General features: G+C 44.2%; 1 protein-coding gene and 1 pseudogene across 1 annotated transcript; both read left to right on the top strand.

Moving 5' to 3' along the window:
• Window positions 1-9,666, top strand: part of LOC114787582 (sorbin and SH3 domain-containing protein 2-like) — a 44,006-nt pseudogene extending 34,340 nt beyond the window's left edge.
• Window positions 9,667-10,973: 1,307 nt separating this feature from the next.
• Window positions 10,974-17,885, top strand: LOC114788311 (PDZ and LIM domain protein 3-like). Its single transcript, XM_028976764.1, has 7 exons — window positions 10,974-11,178; window positions 14,124-14,275; window positions 14,692-14,776; window positions 14,861-15,048; window positions 16,046-16,179; window positions 16,515-16,626; window positions 16,768-17,885. The coding sequence occupies exons 1-7, from the start codon at window positions 11,086-11,088 to the stop codon at window positions 16,955-16,957; spliced, it is 954 nt and encodes a 317-aa protein (XP_028832597.1). The 5' UTR covers window positions 10,974-11,085; the 3' UTR covers window positions 16,958-17,885.
• Window positions 17,886-18,233: the final 348 nt, after the last annotated feature.

Here is an 18,233-nt window from a genome sequence, read left to right as displayed (position 1 = left end):
TTCTCCAGCATGCGGGGGCGCTGGTGATGCGCTGCCGTTCAGCTGGGGAACGTCCGAGCAGAGGGAAGGCGGGTCGGCGACTGGAACTGGGAGGGCATCTTCCCTGTGAGGCAGTTCCGACAGTGCAGTTGCTGGTTGGCGACCTCCTGTCGCCCTGTTCCACCAGCTTACGCCCGCATCGCTGTCCTCCTCCTCACTGTTGTCGCACCTCTGGGACTGACGTGGGTTTCCACGGACCTCGCAACGGACGGGCACGATGGGCGGAGCCATCCCGGCACCGACTGCCCAATCGGCGTCATCCTCGTGTTTGTCCGTGTCGACCTCATACCCTCGGAAGTCACGTGGATCTTCACGGATGTCGCGACAATCTCGGACGCGCGCGCTGGGTGGAGCCATTCCGGCCCCGACTGCCCAACGAAAATCCACGTCATTGTCGCTTTCGTCATCCGTGTCCTCCCACCTGTGACTCCGAGGGTCGTCCACCCTGCGGACATCCTGGACCCAGGGTGCGATCAACTCCCAGGGACAGTACTCTGGCCATTCGGGCTGGAGGCTGCCCATCCCCTCGCTGGAGGAACGCCGCCGTTGTTGTCGCTTCTCACCCCCCTGGAAGTGACGTGGGTCCCCACGGACCTTGCGACGATCGCAGACTGGTGCGATGGGCGGAGCCCAACTCTCGTCTCCCGTGCTCTCGTCGTCGTCCGTGTCGTCCCAGTCCACGGGGAGCCTTGCCAGCAGAGCGCAGAGTTCTTGGCTCGACATGGCGAAGATCGTGGGGGTCGCATCTTCTGCGCTCGCTGCCCACGTCACTTCCTCGCTGCTGCCGATGCCAACGTCCTCGCTCCGCCCACTCACCCGCCGACGTTGTCGCTTCCGGGTTTCGCGGAGTTTCCCGGTGGTGACGTCATCACTCGGCGCCGCGTACCACGGCTTCTCGGGGAGAAAACGCTCCACCAGAACGGGCGGCGCGTCTCTCCCCTGGCGTCCGCGTTCACCGCGCCGGGCTGCGTCCTTCGCGGCGTTTCTTCTCCTCTGCTTTTTACCTCTGCGCTTTTGGGGGGGTCGCTGGCATTCTGTCACGACTACGGACTTACGGGGGAAGGAAGCGCAGAGGTTTGACATGCTGGGAACGGGGTTTTATTAATATAAACAATAAAGAAATACAAATAAACAGCGGCGCGGTGGCCGAAAACGATTTAACTTAAATAACGAACTGAAACTAACCCGTAGGCGTGTGGCGATTGCCAGAACTCAAAGCACATAAAACTAAACCAGGTCAAGTTCGTGCAGAGAGTTCACGAAAATGCCAGCGACCCCGAACGGGCGGAAACTTCCGGCATTTATGGGGCGTCAGGATTGGGTTCCGGTGTGGAGCCCAGCTGCAGGCAATCCTGACAATTTCATTTGTTTCTTTCATATATATGTTTTTTTTTAATATTGGATTCATCAATTCAGGTATCTATTGTTTCTTGTCATATGTGTTGACATTGATCAGAAAGTTTGTACTGAGCTGTTGTTGATGATGTACCTGTGCATTGTGTTTCCTCATGAAGTACATTGTATATTGTATTTATTTGATTGGTATGGTTGTTAATAATGTCAATCAGCTGATCGCTAACTTTTGATCAGATGCTAACTATAACGATTCTGCGTGCTCTCCAAACACACAAACTGAGGACATGGGTTACATATCAAGGGCTTCTGTTTATTATGATGTAGCAAGTCTCCATAATTCCCACAAACCATGGTACTACTTTTGTTTGTCCGTAGGGAATTGTCTTTTAAAAAAGGCGATGCAGTCAACATCATCCGTCAGATTGACAGTAACTGGTATGAGGGGGAGCATCGCGGACGTGTGGGGATTTTCCCCATCTCTTATGTTGAGGTAGATTTTCACGCTATAATCAGTACATAGCTGTGTTCTATGAGCTCTCTTCGAGCCTTATTTTCTGACTCACTCAGAAGATGCCAGCCGTAGAAAAGCAGCAACCTGCCAGGCCTCCTCCCCCAGCCCAGGTCAGGGAGGTGGGTGAAGCCGTGGCACGCTACAACTTCAATGCTGACACCAACGTGGAGCTCTCTCTGAGAAAGGCACGCTTCTGTTTGTGATTTTGTCCTATGCATTTTGTCCTAGATCACAGTTAACATCTGAATCTCTGTCTCACAGGGGGACAGGGTGGTTCTGCTCAGGCAGGTTGATCAGAACTGGTACGAGGGGAAAATTCCAGGCACAAACAGACAGGGTATTTTCCCTGTATCCTATGTTGACTTTGTCAAAAGATCCCCCTCCAGGAGTCCAGGCCATTATACTGAGAACCAGAGCTACAGGACCCAGAAGGTTAGTTTAGTGTGATTTTTCCTTATTAAATGTCTTCTGTTGTATGAAATATCTCTAATATCAAAACTCTACATTAAAAATGCAACACAGGATATATGCTATCTCTTTTAAATGTTTTCAGGCATTTGATGTAACTCATTATATATTTAAATGCTACTAGTTGAATCGAACAGAGTGTGTCGGACGACCAAAGTCTACTGGTGGTAGCTGAGCCGGAGGAGGCATTAAATAAGTGCTAAATAAGAAATGCTGTGGTGATAACACACACACTGTTATTAGGTCATTCAGTTGCCGTGTCACTTGAACTGAACATGTGAGACTTTGACGAGATGTTAACTCAGTGTTGAACATTTGTTTTCCTGCATCATTTCATCAGATGACTGTTGGGGTATTTCTTTACTTCTCTCTCTCCTTCTCAAGCCTATTGAGACCTCTCCTTCCAGCCACATCAGTTCACACCCCTCGAAAAGTTGCAACTCTGATCCCATTCAGACTCGCCACCTCCAGGCTGTCACCAGCGAGTGGCTTTCCCTCACTTTTGGTCTCTCATCCACACCTTGCCTCACCATATTCAGCTCCCCTCTGGCCCCAACCCCACACCCGCTTTCCCCTTGCTTCCTACCCAGCTGGGATGTACCCCTAGCCAGAGGTCAAGGGCAAACTATTCTGAACACCTCACAGAGATGCACAGCATTGTCACCACTTTTATGTCCATCTCCTCCTGCTCCTAATTTGTCTGCATCTCTGAGTACGAGTGACAACAGTCTAAAAAGAACAGAGGGCACAGTGTTTGTCTCAGGTCGAGAACAGCCATCAGTGTTCCCCACTGAACATTCTCCTTATAAACTCATTCAAGTGCATGAGGAACCTTGTGGAAAGTTGGTACCGCCTCATGCATGCAGTAACCAAGACAAAGTGTCAGAAGATCAGTTTTCCAGCTTTAAGAGCCAGCCAAAAAGCTTCTTGAATCTTGAGCTTGAGCCCCTTCTGCCCATTGAGCTGAACAACAATTCACTGAAAGCTGGTCATCACGATTCATTGCTACCCGGACAGCAGGGGAAGAAACTTCAACCCTTCATAGAGCACAGCCAATCAAACAAGGAGAGCAAGGATCGTTTGAAGCCTTTTGTTTGCGAGCTTTGCATACATGAAGAGGGGGATTTTCAAAAGGAAGAATCTACAAAAGAATCCACAGCCATTCAGGAGAAGGCAGAGGTATCCATGCTGTGTGACATAACTGCGGTGTGACTAATAACGCTGCATGTCCAATAAAATACCTTTAATGGCCACATTAAGTCACATTTTTTTTTCTACCTAATCTATTTTAAATGGTGTAAAATATGTCTGCCAAACCTCATCCTAGTGTTCGTATTATTTAATCATCTGGCTGTTTGGCAGCAACCTGGTGCTCTTCTTGCATCAGACTGTGCTGCACAAAACTAAAAAGAGTTGGCTAGCAAGGAAACTGGGGACTGCTGTTTTGAACAAATCGAGCAACAGACCAACAAACCTCTCAACAAATTTTACATTTAATATTTGACATTGTTTGCTGTCTGTTTTTGGATCCTAACACCAAACACATGAAACGAAGAACCCATGACATGAAACATATTTTCAGTAAAAAAGAAAATGTTTTTTTTTCTGCATCTAAGACCCTTCTTGTTTCTGCCTATTGCTTAGGAAACGGACACTTCAGACCTCATTGTGCTGCCGGCCACTTGTTCTTTAGGGACGGGAATCCCTCCATCATTTACTCATCCCTCAAACGACTCTGATTTATGTCCTAAGGCCGAATCTCCTTTTTCCCCTCTCCTCACCTCGCTACTCATGTCTTCTTCCAAAATCACATCATCTCTATCACCGTCGCTCTTTCCCCGCGTACATTCATTTCATCAGGAACACACTGCAGTCACTGAGGCTGTTCCATATTTCTCTACATGCACCACTTGTCCTCAAAATCATTTGCCCCACACAACTCCATCTTCTTCTCCATCCTCTCTTTCAGTCCTACATTCAGCCTGTTTCGCTGCAAATAATTCTACATCATCTTCGTCCTTCTTTTCATCCAGCCCCGTATCTGTCTCACATGCATCCTCCTCTCTGATGCACACACTCTCCTCCTCTCCTACAACATCCCCTCACCTTGCAGCTGTTGCTTCCCCATCCTCTCCTCTGTCACCTCCTCTGTCTTCTCCTCACCCTTTTTCTCTGCACTTAGGGACAGGGGACCCTAACCCCCTTGCCATTGGGTCGCCGCTTCTTCCACCCCCAGACCCTCCATCGTCACGCAGTCCGTCATCAGAGCAGATTCCACTCACATCATATCATGCCCACGTTTCTTCAGAGTTGTCCCCACTTCCATCCTGTGTCCATTCGTCCATTGTCCAGTTATCTGCACAGCAGCTCTTCTCAGATTCGTCTGTTCCTTCATGCTTGCGAGATACTTTGCATTCCCCTCCTCCTCCCCCTTCCTCTCCTCCTCTGTCCCCACTTCCCAGTCCTTCCTCCACTCTTCCTGCTTATCCCTGTGTAAGCACTAGGTCTCCTAAGGTGAAGGTAAAGACTGCAGCTTGTTTTCAGAATTCTGCATTGACTGCTTAAGCCTGAACTGCCTGAGTAAATATGGTAGTTTATTCATTGGTTTAAGAGATGTGGCACACTTACTTGCTGCCCTTACTGTAAAATGCGGATAAACGTTTGTCTATGATTTGATCCCATTCAGTAACCTGTGTTCTCTTCCCTGTTGGTCTGTGTGGTTTGACAGAGTGATTTTTTGTCCTTAGTTAGTATTAGTATTGTGGACGTGTAAAGAAGCAGTCAGTGTGTGTGCATGCTGTTTGTGTCGGTGTGTGACTGTGTGAATTTTTGGTTGACGTTGACATGACTCTTGACCAGCGGGTACTTACTTTCTCCAGCTGGTTTTTAAGCACAGTGCCGTGGTTGATGGTAAGCCACCTCGTAGCCCTGTCACATCCCGGAGGCTGTGCTTGTCACCTGTTAGGAGTCGCAGGGTAGGAACGTGTTTGCTGTGACACTAGTAGTGGTGAGGGATGGGAGATTGCCTCCTCTGTGTTTGCTCATGCTCAGCATGGTTTTTCCTGTCTTGGTCTCAAAATAACCCTGTTATCTTTTGGCTAAGGAATTGACTGGCTTTTGGATGTTGGTTTTTTCTTTGAGATGCCTCCAATGCTCACTTTAATGTGCAATTTATGAAATGTACCTAGCTTCGAAGCCCCCTTTATCAGTTTACTCGCTGTCTCTCCTTTAACTCCCTTCCTTTTCTGTTTTCCAGAGGGCTATGCAGGATACGCACCACAGTGCAGGGGAGCCGTAAGTATTAAATTACAGTTCCCAGCGTGTCTGTCCACGTAAAGGTATGAATTTCCCTGACACTCTGGCCACTTGCAGGTTCCGGGCTCTGTATAACTACATGCCTCGAAATGAGGACGAACTGGAGCTGAAGGAGGGTGATGTGGTGGACGTCATGGAGAAGTGTGACGATGGCTGGTTTGTGGGTAAGTACAGCAAATCTATTAGCTGGAAATTATGACATTCTATCCAAAGGTAATGCATCACTTTCAAATGAGTACAAACAAGATTCCAAAAAAGTTGGGACACTATACAAATTGTGAATAAAAACTGAATGCAATAATGTGGAGGTGCCAACTTCTAATATTTTATTCAGAATAGAACATAAATCACGGTTTAAACTAAAGAGTTTAAACTAAGAAAATGTATAATTTTAAGGGAGAAATATGTTGATTCGGAATCTCATGGTGTCAACAAATCCCAAAAAAGTTGGGACAAGACCATTTTCACCACTGTCTGGCATCTCCCCTTCTTACAACACTCAACAGACGTCTGGGAACCGAGGAGACCAGTTTCTCAAGTTTAGAAATAGGAATGATCTCCCATTCTTGTCTAATACAGACCTCTAACTCTTCAATAGTCTTGGGCCTTCTTTGTCGCACCTTCCTCTTTATGATGCGCCAAATATTCTTTATAGGTGAAAGATCTGGACTGCAGACTGGCCATTTCACTACCCGGATCCTTCTCCTATGCAGCCATGAGGTTGTGATTGATGCAGAATGTGGTCTGGCATTATCTTGTTGAAAAATGCAGGTTCCAAAAAGAACTTTGAATCGTGACTTGTCTGACCACAGAACAGTCTCCCATTTTGCCACACTCCATTTTAAATGATCCCTAGCCCAGTGAAAACGCCTGAGCTTGTGGATCTTGCTTAGAAATGGCTTCTTCTTTGCACGGTGGATTGTGTTCACTGACAATGCTTTCTGGAAGTATTCCTGAGCCCATTCTGTGATTTCCTTTATAGTAGCATTCCTGGTTGTGGTGCAGTGTTGTTTAAGGGCCTGGAGATCACGGGCATCCAGTATGGTTTTACAGTCTTGAACCCTAACTCACCGCGATTGTTCCAGATTATGCACAGTTGATGATGATAGATGCAAAGTCTTTGCCATTTTTCACAGGGTAATACCTTTCTGATGTTGATCCACTCTCTTTCTGTGCAACATTGTGGGAATTGGTGATCATCTACCCATCTTGGCTTCTGAGAGACACTAAGAAGCTCTTTTTATACCCCAATCATGTTGCCAATTGACCTAATTAGTGTTAACTGGTCTTCCAGCTCTTTGTTATGCTCAAATTTACTTTTTCTAGCCTCTTATTGGTACTTGCCCCAACTTTTTGTGGATTTGTTGACACTGTGAAATTTTGAATCAACGTTCTATTGCAAATAAAATATTGACATTTGCCATCTCCACATCATTGCATTCAGTTTTTATTCGCAATTTGTTTAGTGTCCCAACTTTTTTGGAATCCGGTTTGTATAAATAAGATATACTCAGTTGAGTTTACAGCATGACTTCATCTGTTGGGGCAGTGGTAACACACTGCCCCAAATGTAAGTTTCAGTAAATGTAAGTTTCAGTCAACTAAAAGCTTGTGCATAATTAGAATTATCAATGATTATTTTAGTCTAGTTTTAGTCTTTTTTTAGTACTGCAATTCTATTTATCCCAGTCAATGTAGTACAAGTACCTTTTTTCGACCACACATTCTGTTTTCTGATTTTTTTCTCCTAAATCCCTTTTTTCCACTGCAATATACACTAGCTTTCAAAAACTAGACCCATTGGCACCGTGCTCTTGTGCTCTTAGTATTGAGTCCGCTGCTCTGGTACATGGACTCATTAAATTTGTCCAGGCACAATGTAACCGTATATGGCAAAGGTATTAAAAATTAGCTTCTGTCAGACTGTAGACCTATGCTGCAGAGGGTCTCTAGAGTGTGTCCCACATGTGTTCTCTTTCACAACAGTGCAAAGCATACAGCTCACAAAAGAAAAACCTTTCCAGCTGTGATGGTGACAGACAGATTGCACACAGACTGGTTGTTTGCCCAGTTAATTGCTTTCATTGTGGAATGGTGCCAAAGACTTTAATTAAAAGCTCATTTCCTGCTGTGAGCGCTGATGGTATCACCACTCAGATAGAGAATGTTGAATACCGACCCTCAAAGCTGTGTAGTAGCACTCATAACATGCCTGAATGTACACCGGGGTTAGGTTCATGAATTTATTAGCCATTATTTTCCCGAGTGACTGTGTACTGGTTTATTGTTCAGTGAAAAGGTTTATGTATCTCTTGTGCTTTTTTAGGAACTTCTCGAAGGAGCAAACTTTTCGGCACCTTCCCTGGAAACTATGTGAAGCCCCTATAGTGGAGTTTCTGGACATCCCTCTGCCATCACTGTTTCCTATCAGCATTGGGCTACCCAGGAACATCACCCCTGTGTGTGTGTGTGTGTGTGTGTGTGTGTGTATATGTGCTCTTGTTAGCTCTAACTAGCCATCTTTACTAGACTTTCACAGATGATTTCTACACATCTGACTGACTTTGCATCTCACACCAACTGCTCCACAATGTATATGGGTCAGCAGTGCACACAGTTATACTATTATTTCTGTATTTACCTAAATTTGATTATTTATTAGACTCATATTTCCACCGTGATTACACAATAGACTGTGAAGAATTCGGATTGCATCAACAGGAGCAAAATGATACACTTCTTCTTGTTCATCTGCGATTTCATTGTTCCTGAAACCATTGCTGCTTCTGTTTGTTCTATTTGTGCCAGATTTGATAAAAATGGAATAAGTTAACCCTAACCTTAACCCTTCAGGAGGAGCTTAAATCATTGAACGGTACATCAGTATTACAACATACTCACCAAAAGGGCTCTCTGCTGACTGACCCAAACCAAGCAACAGGAACAGAAGTCTTTTTCTGTGTGGATAATTTTCAGTCTGCACAGTATTGACGCTCATTTGAATCCATTCCCTAAAATACACAGTGTTTATATTAAACTGTACATGAACTGTACATGCTCTGGATAAGGGTGTCTGGTAAATGCTGTAAATGAATATGTGGTTGTATTTATAGACCCAGTGAGAAATGTAATTTTAAAATTCATATTTCTCCATCACATATGAAATCTGTACTGAATTCTACATGCTACAATTCTAAGCACGGGAGTAATCCAGTTATGCTAGAATGGCACAAAAAGGTGGAATTTTAAGGTTTGGATTTTACAAAAATTCAAATGTTTCTTTTCCAGTTTTATTTCTATGAGTGTTCTTGCCATTTAGGCACAAACATCTAGACACTTACCGGATTTTTTCTGACTTTGATACAGATTAAACTTTTTGATGTAATGAATGATTGTAAATTACTAAAAATGATCAAAGTGTGAAATGTCAATCCACACTGTGTGGAAACTACAAGGACATTAGAGTGTCATTGGTCACAACCTTTGTCTATTTTAATGAAAGTATCCTTTTCAACCAGGTTTCATGATGTAGTTATATACAGGGCTTTGGTTTGGGGTTTTGTTTGAAGATAAAAGAGCACTGACTACATTAGCAGTTTTATTGCTTAGCATTTATTGAATTAGCTATTTGTTCCAAGTGTTTTCTGACGTAGGGCCTGTTGCCATAATGTCACTGATGTTCATATATATAGTATAATCAGAGTCAAGCTGGAAGCAAATAGCTTTCATTCTGTATGTTGCATATACAGGAGCTTTGACATCCATACAAGTTTGTGTGCATCGAATGACATGGACATTGGAACAATCATTGCAAGCACCTTATTTGCCCATGTGTTATTTTTGCCCCTTTTTGCATCCTCATTTTTGTCATCTACCCTCCTACTAATCTCACTGTACTGTTTGGCATTTTTGTATGTCTTTTGTATTGAATTGTAAATGACAGAGATTCACTGCTTTATAAAGTCATTTCTCACCCAGCATTGTTTTGGATTGCTTTCATTTTTTCCCTCCATCTTTAATTGCTTCTCTCCATTGTCTTTGGTCGTTTACATACAAAGAGGACATGGTGCAAAACTAGCCATTTTATGCAAAGGACAAATACCGTTTTTAGGCACATGTGCCGTAAATTTGAGTAGCCATTTCTGTGGGCATTTTTACTGAAGATACTGGACTCTCTGGAGGTCCTCATGCCTCTGTTGTGTGATTCTTTTTGGATGAGGAAGAAAGAGTGAGACATATTCCTAATGCTTGCCTGTGTCTGTCTGGTGAGCTAAAGTGCTGATGCTTATGTACGACTCTATAGTATGAATAATAAATTTGGCTTGATACATTTGTGTGGTTTTCATATTAATCTCATCTGTCAAGTAATTAAAAATCATCCTAAAAATCAGCCCCTGCTTCGCATCATGGACTTTCCTCATCATGACTCCCCATTTGTTATGCCACAGGGCATAAAGAAGGAGGCGCAAACACTCGACACACCCACTGAAGGAGGGGCTCCCGCCAACACTCTCCTCCATAGTGACTGAACAAAATAAAGCAAGTCCTTCATTTCCAACTCGGGAGAAAGATGAATGGCCAGATCTGGGGGCTGTACGCCCAGCATGGAACAAATGAATTCAATACTCCCAGGTTCTCTTTTCATTTGACAAAATCATTGAAAGCTGAATGTGTAATGCATGTTTGATTTGTTTTTGATTAGAGGAATGAGTCCGCTGCAGATGAAGACGGATGGATTTGATTAAAAGACGATTAGAGGGGAAGTAGTGCAAGTCAGGCTTTCCGAGCTGTGCCTGTAATATCAGAAACAGCCGCGAATCGTTACCTGGGCCCACGCCGCATCAGCGAGGCAGGAATGTATCTCTCATTCTTGGTGTCTCTGATGGAGCTCTGGCTCACCAAATAAGGGCATGTGTGCCGGACCCAGTCTGCCAGAGGAGCTGCGACGTGCGCAGCGACATACCTCACCAGAGTGCGCTACGCAGCCCATCAGCCACCTGGCCTCAAGCGCCGGGTGTTGACATTCAGCAAACATACAGGGGACGTGGGTTATTAATGCATGGAAAGAGAGATGAAACCCCACACTTGTGCTCCTGAGCTGGACACTTAACAGACTTTCTGAGCGAGAAAAGTGATGGATGAATAAGGGGGGGGGGGGGGGTGAGAGAGAGAGAGCAAGTGAGCGAACAGCTCCCGGTCCAGTCTGCCCAATAACCATGCAGGGGGGGCGTGGTTTCTCAGCTCTCCTGTGTGCACGCCAGTTTATAGTGTCCTGTCCAGAACACACAGCTAGTCAGCGGGAGAGAAGCCCGCCATCTCACTGACTCACACATACACACACGCACACAGAGGTGTTTCAGGGAGACGGACACACCCTCCAGGGCCAGGTTGGAGACATGCCAATGAACGTAGTGCTGGAGAGGCCGGCCCCTTGGGGCTTCCGTTTAACGGGGGGAAAGGACTTCAATCAGCCTCTGACCATCTCCAGGGTGAGTTGGCAGGAAGTGTTGATTACCTGAAGATTAAACTCTGTGTGAGTGCATTAAACTTGATGGTTGTTACTAGACACCGTGTGTGTGACTGCGGTTGACTCGTGTCATCGTTGTGTGTAATGTAATAGAAAAGAGAAAAGACAACTGAAGGTGTGTAAACAGAAGGATGGATGAAGTATTGGGGGAGTCTGTGTAGAGTCTTAACCCACCAGAAATAGATGTCTGCATCACACACTCACTCAGACACTAGCTCATGTGGATGCTTGTGACAATATATGGGTCCTAACAAAGCCCGGCGTCTCTGACAGCTGAAGCAACAGCCCATTTTTAGGAATTGATTCAGCTCTTATGCCTCTCCGAGGAAATCTTTATGAAAGGGGGTGTGCTTCTTGTTCATTCAAACTAAACCTAGAAACAAGGGGAAGACACAAAACCAGCTGCAGATTACAGTGAGCATTAACATGCTCCTTTATTTCATTTTTAAACACCGGCCGACTTGTTTACATTTACATTTACATTTATGGCATTCATCAGAGTGACTTGCAATCAGTAGTTACAGGGACAGTCCGCCCTGGAGACACTCAGGGTTAAGTGTCTTGCTCAGGGACACAATGGTAGTAAGTGGGGTCAGTGGTTGGCGTAGCGGGAAAGGAAACAAACCCGTAACTGGAAGGTTGCCAGTTTGAATTCCAAACCGTCAAGGTGCCACTAAGGTGCCAGGGAGCAAAGTGTCGTCCCCACATACTACACACATCATGACTGCCCACTGCTTACTAAGAGTGATGGTTAAAAGCAGAAGAAACATTTCGTGGTGTCACCATGTGCTGTGCTGCAGTGTTTCACAATAACAATCATTTGACTTTTACTTTAGTAAGTGGTGTTTGAGCTGTGACTTTGTGGTTCATACTCGAGGATGTTACCCACTTGGCTACTAACATGGGTGTCATTCTGAGGGTACACAGTCATGTCTGATGTGGGACTATATTTAGAAAGAGAAGTGGACAGTGGGCATAGGACATTGGTAGTTAATGGCTTTACCCCTATATCTTCCAAAGATGGAGCCTACATTGCGAAACTTCACCCCTCCCCTCCAAACTGTTGAAGGAGGGATAAAGGTGGGGGAAATCTTTTGTAATTTATACAATTGTCTTAATAATATTCGAATGTCTAATGGGTTAAATGGTTGTTTTAAATTCCATGCAGCTTTTCCTCACTTTAATTTCAAAAGTACAGGAGTCTATTAGGAATTTGTCACCATAGGGCAGGCATCTGCTTTTTTTTAAAGGCAGAACACAATGTGTTCATTGATGCCAGGTTCTCCCATCAGTATGCTCTTATTAGACCGTGTTTGGCTCTGCTGTCAGTTTTTCTAATAAGATTTAGCCTTTGGTACATTCCTTAAACTCACTCAGCATTGCTGTACCCAAGCTCTTCACAACCATGGCCATTTTTGGTCTGACTTCGATGTCTGGGAAAGAAAGCAGAATCTTATTAATTGAAATTCACTGTCCTCAGAGGAGCAGGGCAGCTCTGATGCTGTGGGCTGATATGAACATGTGGCCAGATTTTGGTGACCGCCAGAGAGAGCGTTTCATTTCTCTGGGCAGTGCTGTCTTTCTTCAGAAATCCCTGACCCCGACAACAGGCTCCACTGCAGCCACACAGAGAAAGTCCACGTCAGAAGGCGAGCTGTAAAGATGCACCAGGATATGATAAGGGCTGCCTCTGAGGATGCCTGAATGTAAATCTCACTTTCTTCCATGACATGGCTTTCCCTTAGGTCCTTTATCCCTGGGTTATTTATAACCTGACCTTACTGAAGCACCCCCTGAGTAATTCATAATGTGTCTTTTAAGTTCAGGCTTCAGCCTTTGGCGCAGGGGTGAAAACAAGTGATACGGAAACCCCATGCTGCTTTTGGAATATGACAGCCAGCCAGTATGGTGTCTCACTTCAAATCCTAATAATGCAAGGTGGCCCCAGTCCATGAGTGTTTTCCTCCCCTGCAGTGTGCAAAGGCCTAGTGATCGCTGCTCTGGGAGGGATGAAGCATCGGGATGTGAGGCTCTGACTTTAATAACTCTGCACCACAAAGTCGTTTTCATAAAATGTAAAAAAAATAATAATAATAATAATAAAGCTGGCCGCTCTGCATGCTGGCCCAGCCTGGACACCATCACTCCCCGTGATCTGTTTACCGCGCTCATGCTGAGAGAAAAGGAGTGGGGGAGAAACAGTTTACACAAGCATGCATACCAGTGAGGGCAAGGATGTTTTACACAGAGACGAACGCTTCTTCACTGGTCTGGACCTGACTAGCGTTTCTGAGCTCTACTGTCATGTGTAGGACCATGCAGTCGCAGTAATACATATCCGACTGAACAAACTTTTTTATTTCTGGGCTTTTTTTAAATCTGTTTTCTACTAACTGCTATTACATTGCTCGTAAGTGCTTGTCTCTGAATGCTGCTGTCATAACTGTGTGGGAGATCAAAGGTTCACATGCAGAGAAGGTCAGAGAACATAAATGATCAGTAGCAGATGCTGCAGCTTAGCCTTACAGGAACACAGCCTATCCTGTGTGTATTGGAAGCTCCCAGCAGAGGATGGATCCCTAAAAGCCACAGTTACAAATGAAGTGCGGCTGATGGAGCACAGAGGATTTTTCACCTGTGGGGGCATTAATTCATGAGAATAGCCTTCTGAACTGACGATGGTCTTCTGAAGTCTCAAGACAGCCCCTCGAGCTGAACCACGAGACTGTAGCCAGCAGGGACATCTGCTGCACCCAGCCATTTATAGACACAGAGCTCAGGCACCACAGATCCTCCTGCAGACTGGATTCACCTCACTGAAAACCTGGCCATCTAGCCTCTTCCATCCAAGTTTTATTGCCTTGAGCCCTGTGCTTCCATCCCTCTCTCTCTCTCTCCCCCTCTTAGATCAATCCAGGCAGTAAAGCCTCGGTGGCAAATCTGTGCACCGGTGACATTATCATCGCCATTGACGGTGTGCCTACTGAAGACATGATGCACTGTGAGGCTCAGAACAGGATCAAGGACTGTGGTAGTCAGTTGTGTCTCACCATAGAAAGGTAAACTGGCAGTAAGTTGAGCGTCTTCATGCAATCACCACCATTTTGATGATCTTGCACCAGGCATTTCCATGAACTCTACCCATAGATCTGATAATGTGAACATTTCAAACACAAATCATTACCGTTTGTACTCTAGCACACTCGCCCAACAGCTACAAAAATCAACTACCAGAACTCTCTGCTGTGGCCTCAGTATGAGTTGTAACATTTATGCCCCGTTGATTCATGGATCATTTCATTCCAAGAGGCCTTCACACAGACATAAAGATGTTTACTATATCTTATATAGTATGAGTCAAAAGCATGGCAAGCCATGTTGTCATTTCAATCATTGCCAGTCTATCTGCAGGAAGCGGCTGTAAATAACACCAATGGTCTGTCAGACTTAGACAACGTCATTTTTATACTCTTAGGCCTGAAACCAAACTCTGGTCTCCACACGTGATTGAAGATGGGAAAGTAAATCCATTCAAAATCAACCTGGAGGAAGAGAAGCAAGTAAGACAGACTGCCTAAATGTGTTTACATGCAATGAAAAGGAGTATTGTTTTAACGAACCTTGTGTCTTTCTCCCTCTGCAAGGAATATACACCAATTGGGACAGGCCACAACCGCAAGGCCCAGCCATTTGTGGCTGCTGCTAACATTGATGACAAGAGGCAGGTGGTGAGCGCAGCATATAACTCGCCCATCGGCCTCTACTCCTCAGGAAATATCCAAGATGCCCTTCATGGGCAACTGCGGGGCATGGTTCATAATAAGCCACTTAGGTGAGTGTATACAGAGATCATTTTTACTGCGTTTCATTCTTGCCATTATTTTAATGTCCTAAAACTGAATAGTTTTTTTGGACATGGTCTAGGTTTAGTTTCTATTAGATTATTCTATTAGATCTGTGTTTCATTCTTGGCATTATTTTAATGTCCTGAAACTGAATTGTTTTTTTGGACATGGTTTAGGTTTAGTTTCTATTAGATTAATTTCTTTGGTGATTTAGTTGATTTAACAGATGGAGCAAGAAGGCCTGACATCTCCTGGGCATTTATGGTTTGACATAAAATCCCAAAAAATTCTACAATACATTGAAAACTTTCTCGCGTTACATTATTTCAATTTTAACCTCGTGCCAATTAATTCACATCCCATGTGGGCTGAGCCCATAGACCCACTTAAATCCTATAATAAGACACAATTGTTAATCAACTAGCTGTGAGGGCAGGCTTCACTGCCACTGGGCGCCCAGCCAGACACTCCTAGGCTGCAGATGCCCATTTCCAGTCCAGTCATGTGGATCTCATTAAGCCACCAGATATATGGGGTGTCACAGCGTGGGGATTACCGAAGCACACTGGAATGAAGGTTTGCCACACCACGCCACCAGATTATGGTGCTCTGTGACCAAGGTGCTAAATCACTTTAACTCCCACAATGCATCTGACCAAGTTGGGCAAGGCATTTGAGAGGATTTTGAATCAGGATGGATGAGAAACAAAACTAGTAACTGTATAACTTTTGAATTTCCTGGTCTTCTTGGATAAATTAAATGTATTTGCCAATACTAATCCTTTTGTGATGGAGCTGGGCCGTGGTGTTTTATCGCCTCATCATTTGTTATTTTTATCTCTATAAAAAATTGCCTTGCACTGAAAATCAGTTTTCACGATCACATGGTTGATGTTTGCTGGACATTAGTGGATGATGGCCCATACCTGAACCCAGAAGAGACAGTGACACATATCCTCCAATCTCTGTTCTCCAATGCTGCAGCCCGAGGACCCTGACTTCCATTGAAGAGTCTGATGTCTACCGCATGTTGCAAAAGGAGCAGGAGCAAGAAGAGCCTCACGAACCCCGGCAGTCTGGCTCATTTAAAGCTCTGCAGGACTTTGTCAACAGTGATGGTTAGAGGATACTTTTACAACCAAGAATGGAATACCAAAGAAGAGGGCTTTCAAAATAATGAATAAAGAAAGAATAAAACAGATGGAAAAGATTACGCTAGGATGTGGTAAATCCTCAAAAAAATACAAGGCCAAACATAATATAATTATGACAGTTGTTCACTGAGGATTATTAAGAGGTTATTTGCACTGTCCTTGCCTTTTCAGAGGTTGAGAACACTCTCTGCATGTGAGGTAGTCTGAAGTGCACAGAACATATGGTTTTAGTTTTAAAAACCATACATAACAGTTTAGGTTTATGAAAAAGAATGACTGTGATATCACTTTTTGTACAGGAACCCGTCCTCTGGTTACAAAAACAGTAAGAGCTCCCAGCACAAAACCCGCAGCACCTGCTGGGAACCTGCAGAAGCTGCCTGTGTGTGACAAGTGTGGCAATGGGATTGTGTGAGTGCTGCTGTCCCCAGGGGTTTTGCTCGAATGTTTAAAGTTTAATTTGGATGTATGGACTAAATATGTGCTCTTTCTCTCTGTCTGTCTTTATCCTTGTCTCTCCCTTTCTCTCTCACACTTTCTCCGGGAATACAGGGGAACGGTGGTGAAGGCACGCGACAAGTTTCGACACCCTGGGTGCTTTGTCTGTTCTGACTGTGATATGAACCTAAAGCAGAAAGGCTATTTCTTTGTGGAGGGCCAGCTGTACTGTGAGACCCATGCACGAGCCCGGACAAGACCACCAGAGGGTCACGACCTTGTCACGACTTACCCACAGGCATAGAGTCCAATAACCTTTAAATTCAGCCAAAAATAAAGTACAAAATCAGGGGCTGTATAGAAAGCAGATTGATTGGTGGAATATCCCACTATTGCACCATTCAGATAAAATGCAGACATTTATTGGCCACATGTATGTTCGTAATATGTACACACATTGATTCAGAGCAGCCCAACTGTTTATGCACATCACTGCAGAGCCACCAGCTGTGAAAATGCCAGATGTGATATGGACGTACTCAAGGTCCATTCTGCCCAATGATGTCAAGCATGAAGATTCACTAAAGCAAAACCATATCCAAGTATCAAATGACATGCATTATCTAGGATAATTTTGCATGTTTCATGGGCACTGGGTCTTTTTTGTTATGTTTTAAATCAAGCTAAATTACCCACTTATAGAATGTAAAACAGCTATTGACATTGTTCTTTATTTTATCCTGTTAATACTCTCAAAGTACTGAAACCTTTTTTATTTACTTTCCTACATAAATGTTGTTAGTTTCAGCATCTAATTTAATATAATTAAGAAAGATATGTTATAATTTAAATGAAAAAAAAAATCTCAACACATGATGAAAAAAGCATTCTCTAAATACTGCCAACTGGCGAGATGACAAGCATGTTAAAGGCTGCAGGTGATAAATCATTCTTATCGCCTTTTTCTGCAGCAGTGTTTGCAAATGGGTCAGGCTCCATACACAGGGCAGGAACAGCATGCACGTGCTGGCATGGGGGTTTCATGGGAGCACATATGGGATACTGATATGCTGAATGTTTTCCACAGGCAGGTGTGATGCTTTTTTTTGTGAGACACAGCTTTGGCTCAATAAAACGTGTAGAGTTACAGATTCCTGTGATTCATGAAAGTGTCCAGAACATCCAAGGAAATCATATTGTGTCCACCTGTAATAAACTGAAAAAAGTTCATTAAAATGTCGGTGCATGGTTATTTAATTAAACTAACTTGCATTTTATGTGGTAATGTTTTTTGTTCTGGGGGAGTTGTGGGTGTCACATTGGCATTTCAAAATGAACTTCATTTGAACTCCATAAAGCAAATTATTTATATGTTTATAAATAATAGGGTGGTAGCAGACTAGTGGGCAACACACTCGCCTATGAACCAGAAGACCCAGGTACAAACCCCACTTACTACCATTGTGTCCCTGAGCAAGACACTTAACCCTGAGTGTCTCCAGGGGGGGCTGTCCCTGTAACTACTGATTGTAAGTCGCTCTGGATAAGGGCGTCTGATAAAAAATGCAAATTATCTACTC

The sequence above is a fragment of the Denticeps clupeoides genome, chromosome 4 (assembly GCF_900700375.1).
Source record: "Denticeps clupeoides chromosome 4, fDenClu1.1, whole genome shotgun sequence".
NCBI lineage: Eukaryota > Metazoa > Chordata > Actinopteri > Clupeiformes > Denticipitidae > Denticeps > Denticeps clupeoides.
Note: the sequence above shows the minus strand (reverse complement) of the source record. Positions and strands in the feature narration are given on the sequence as shown.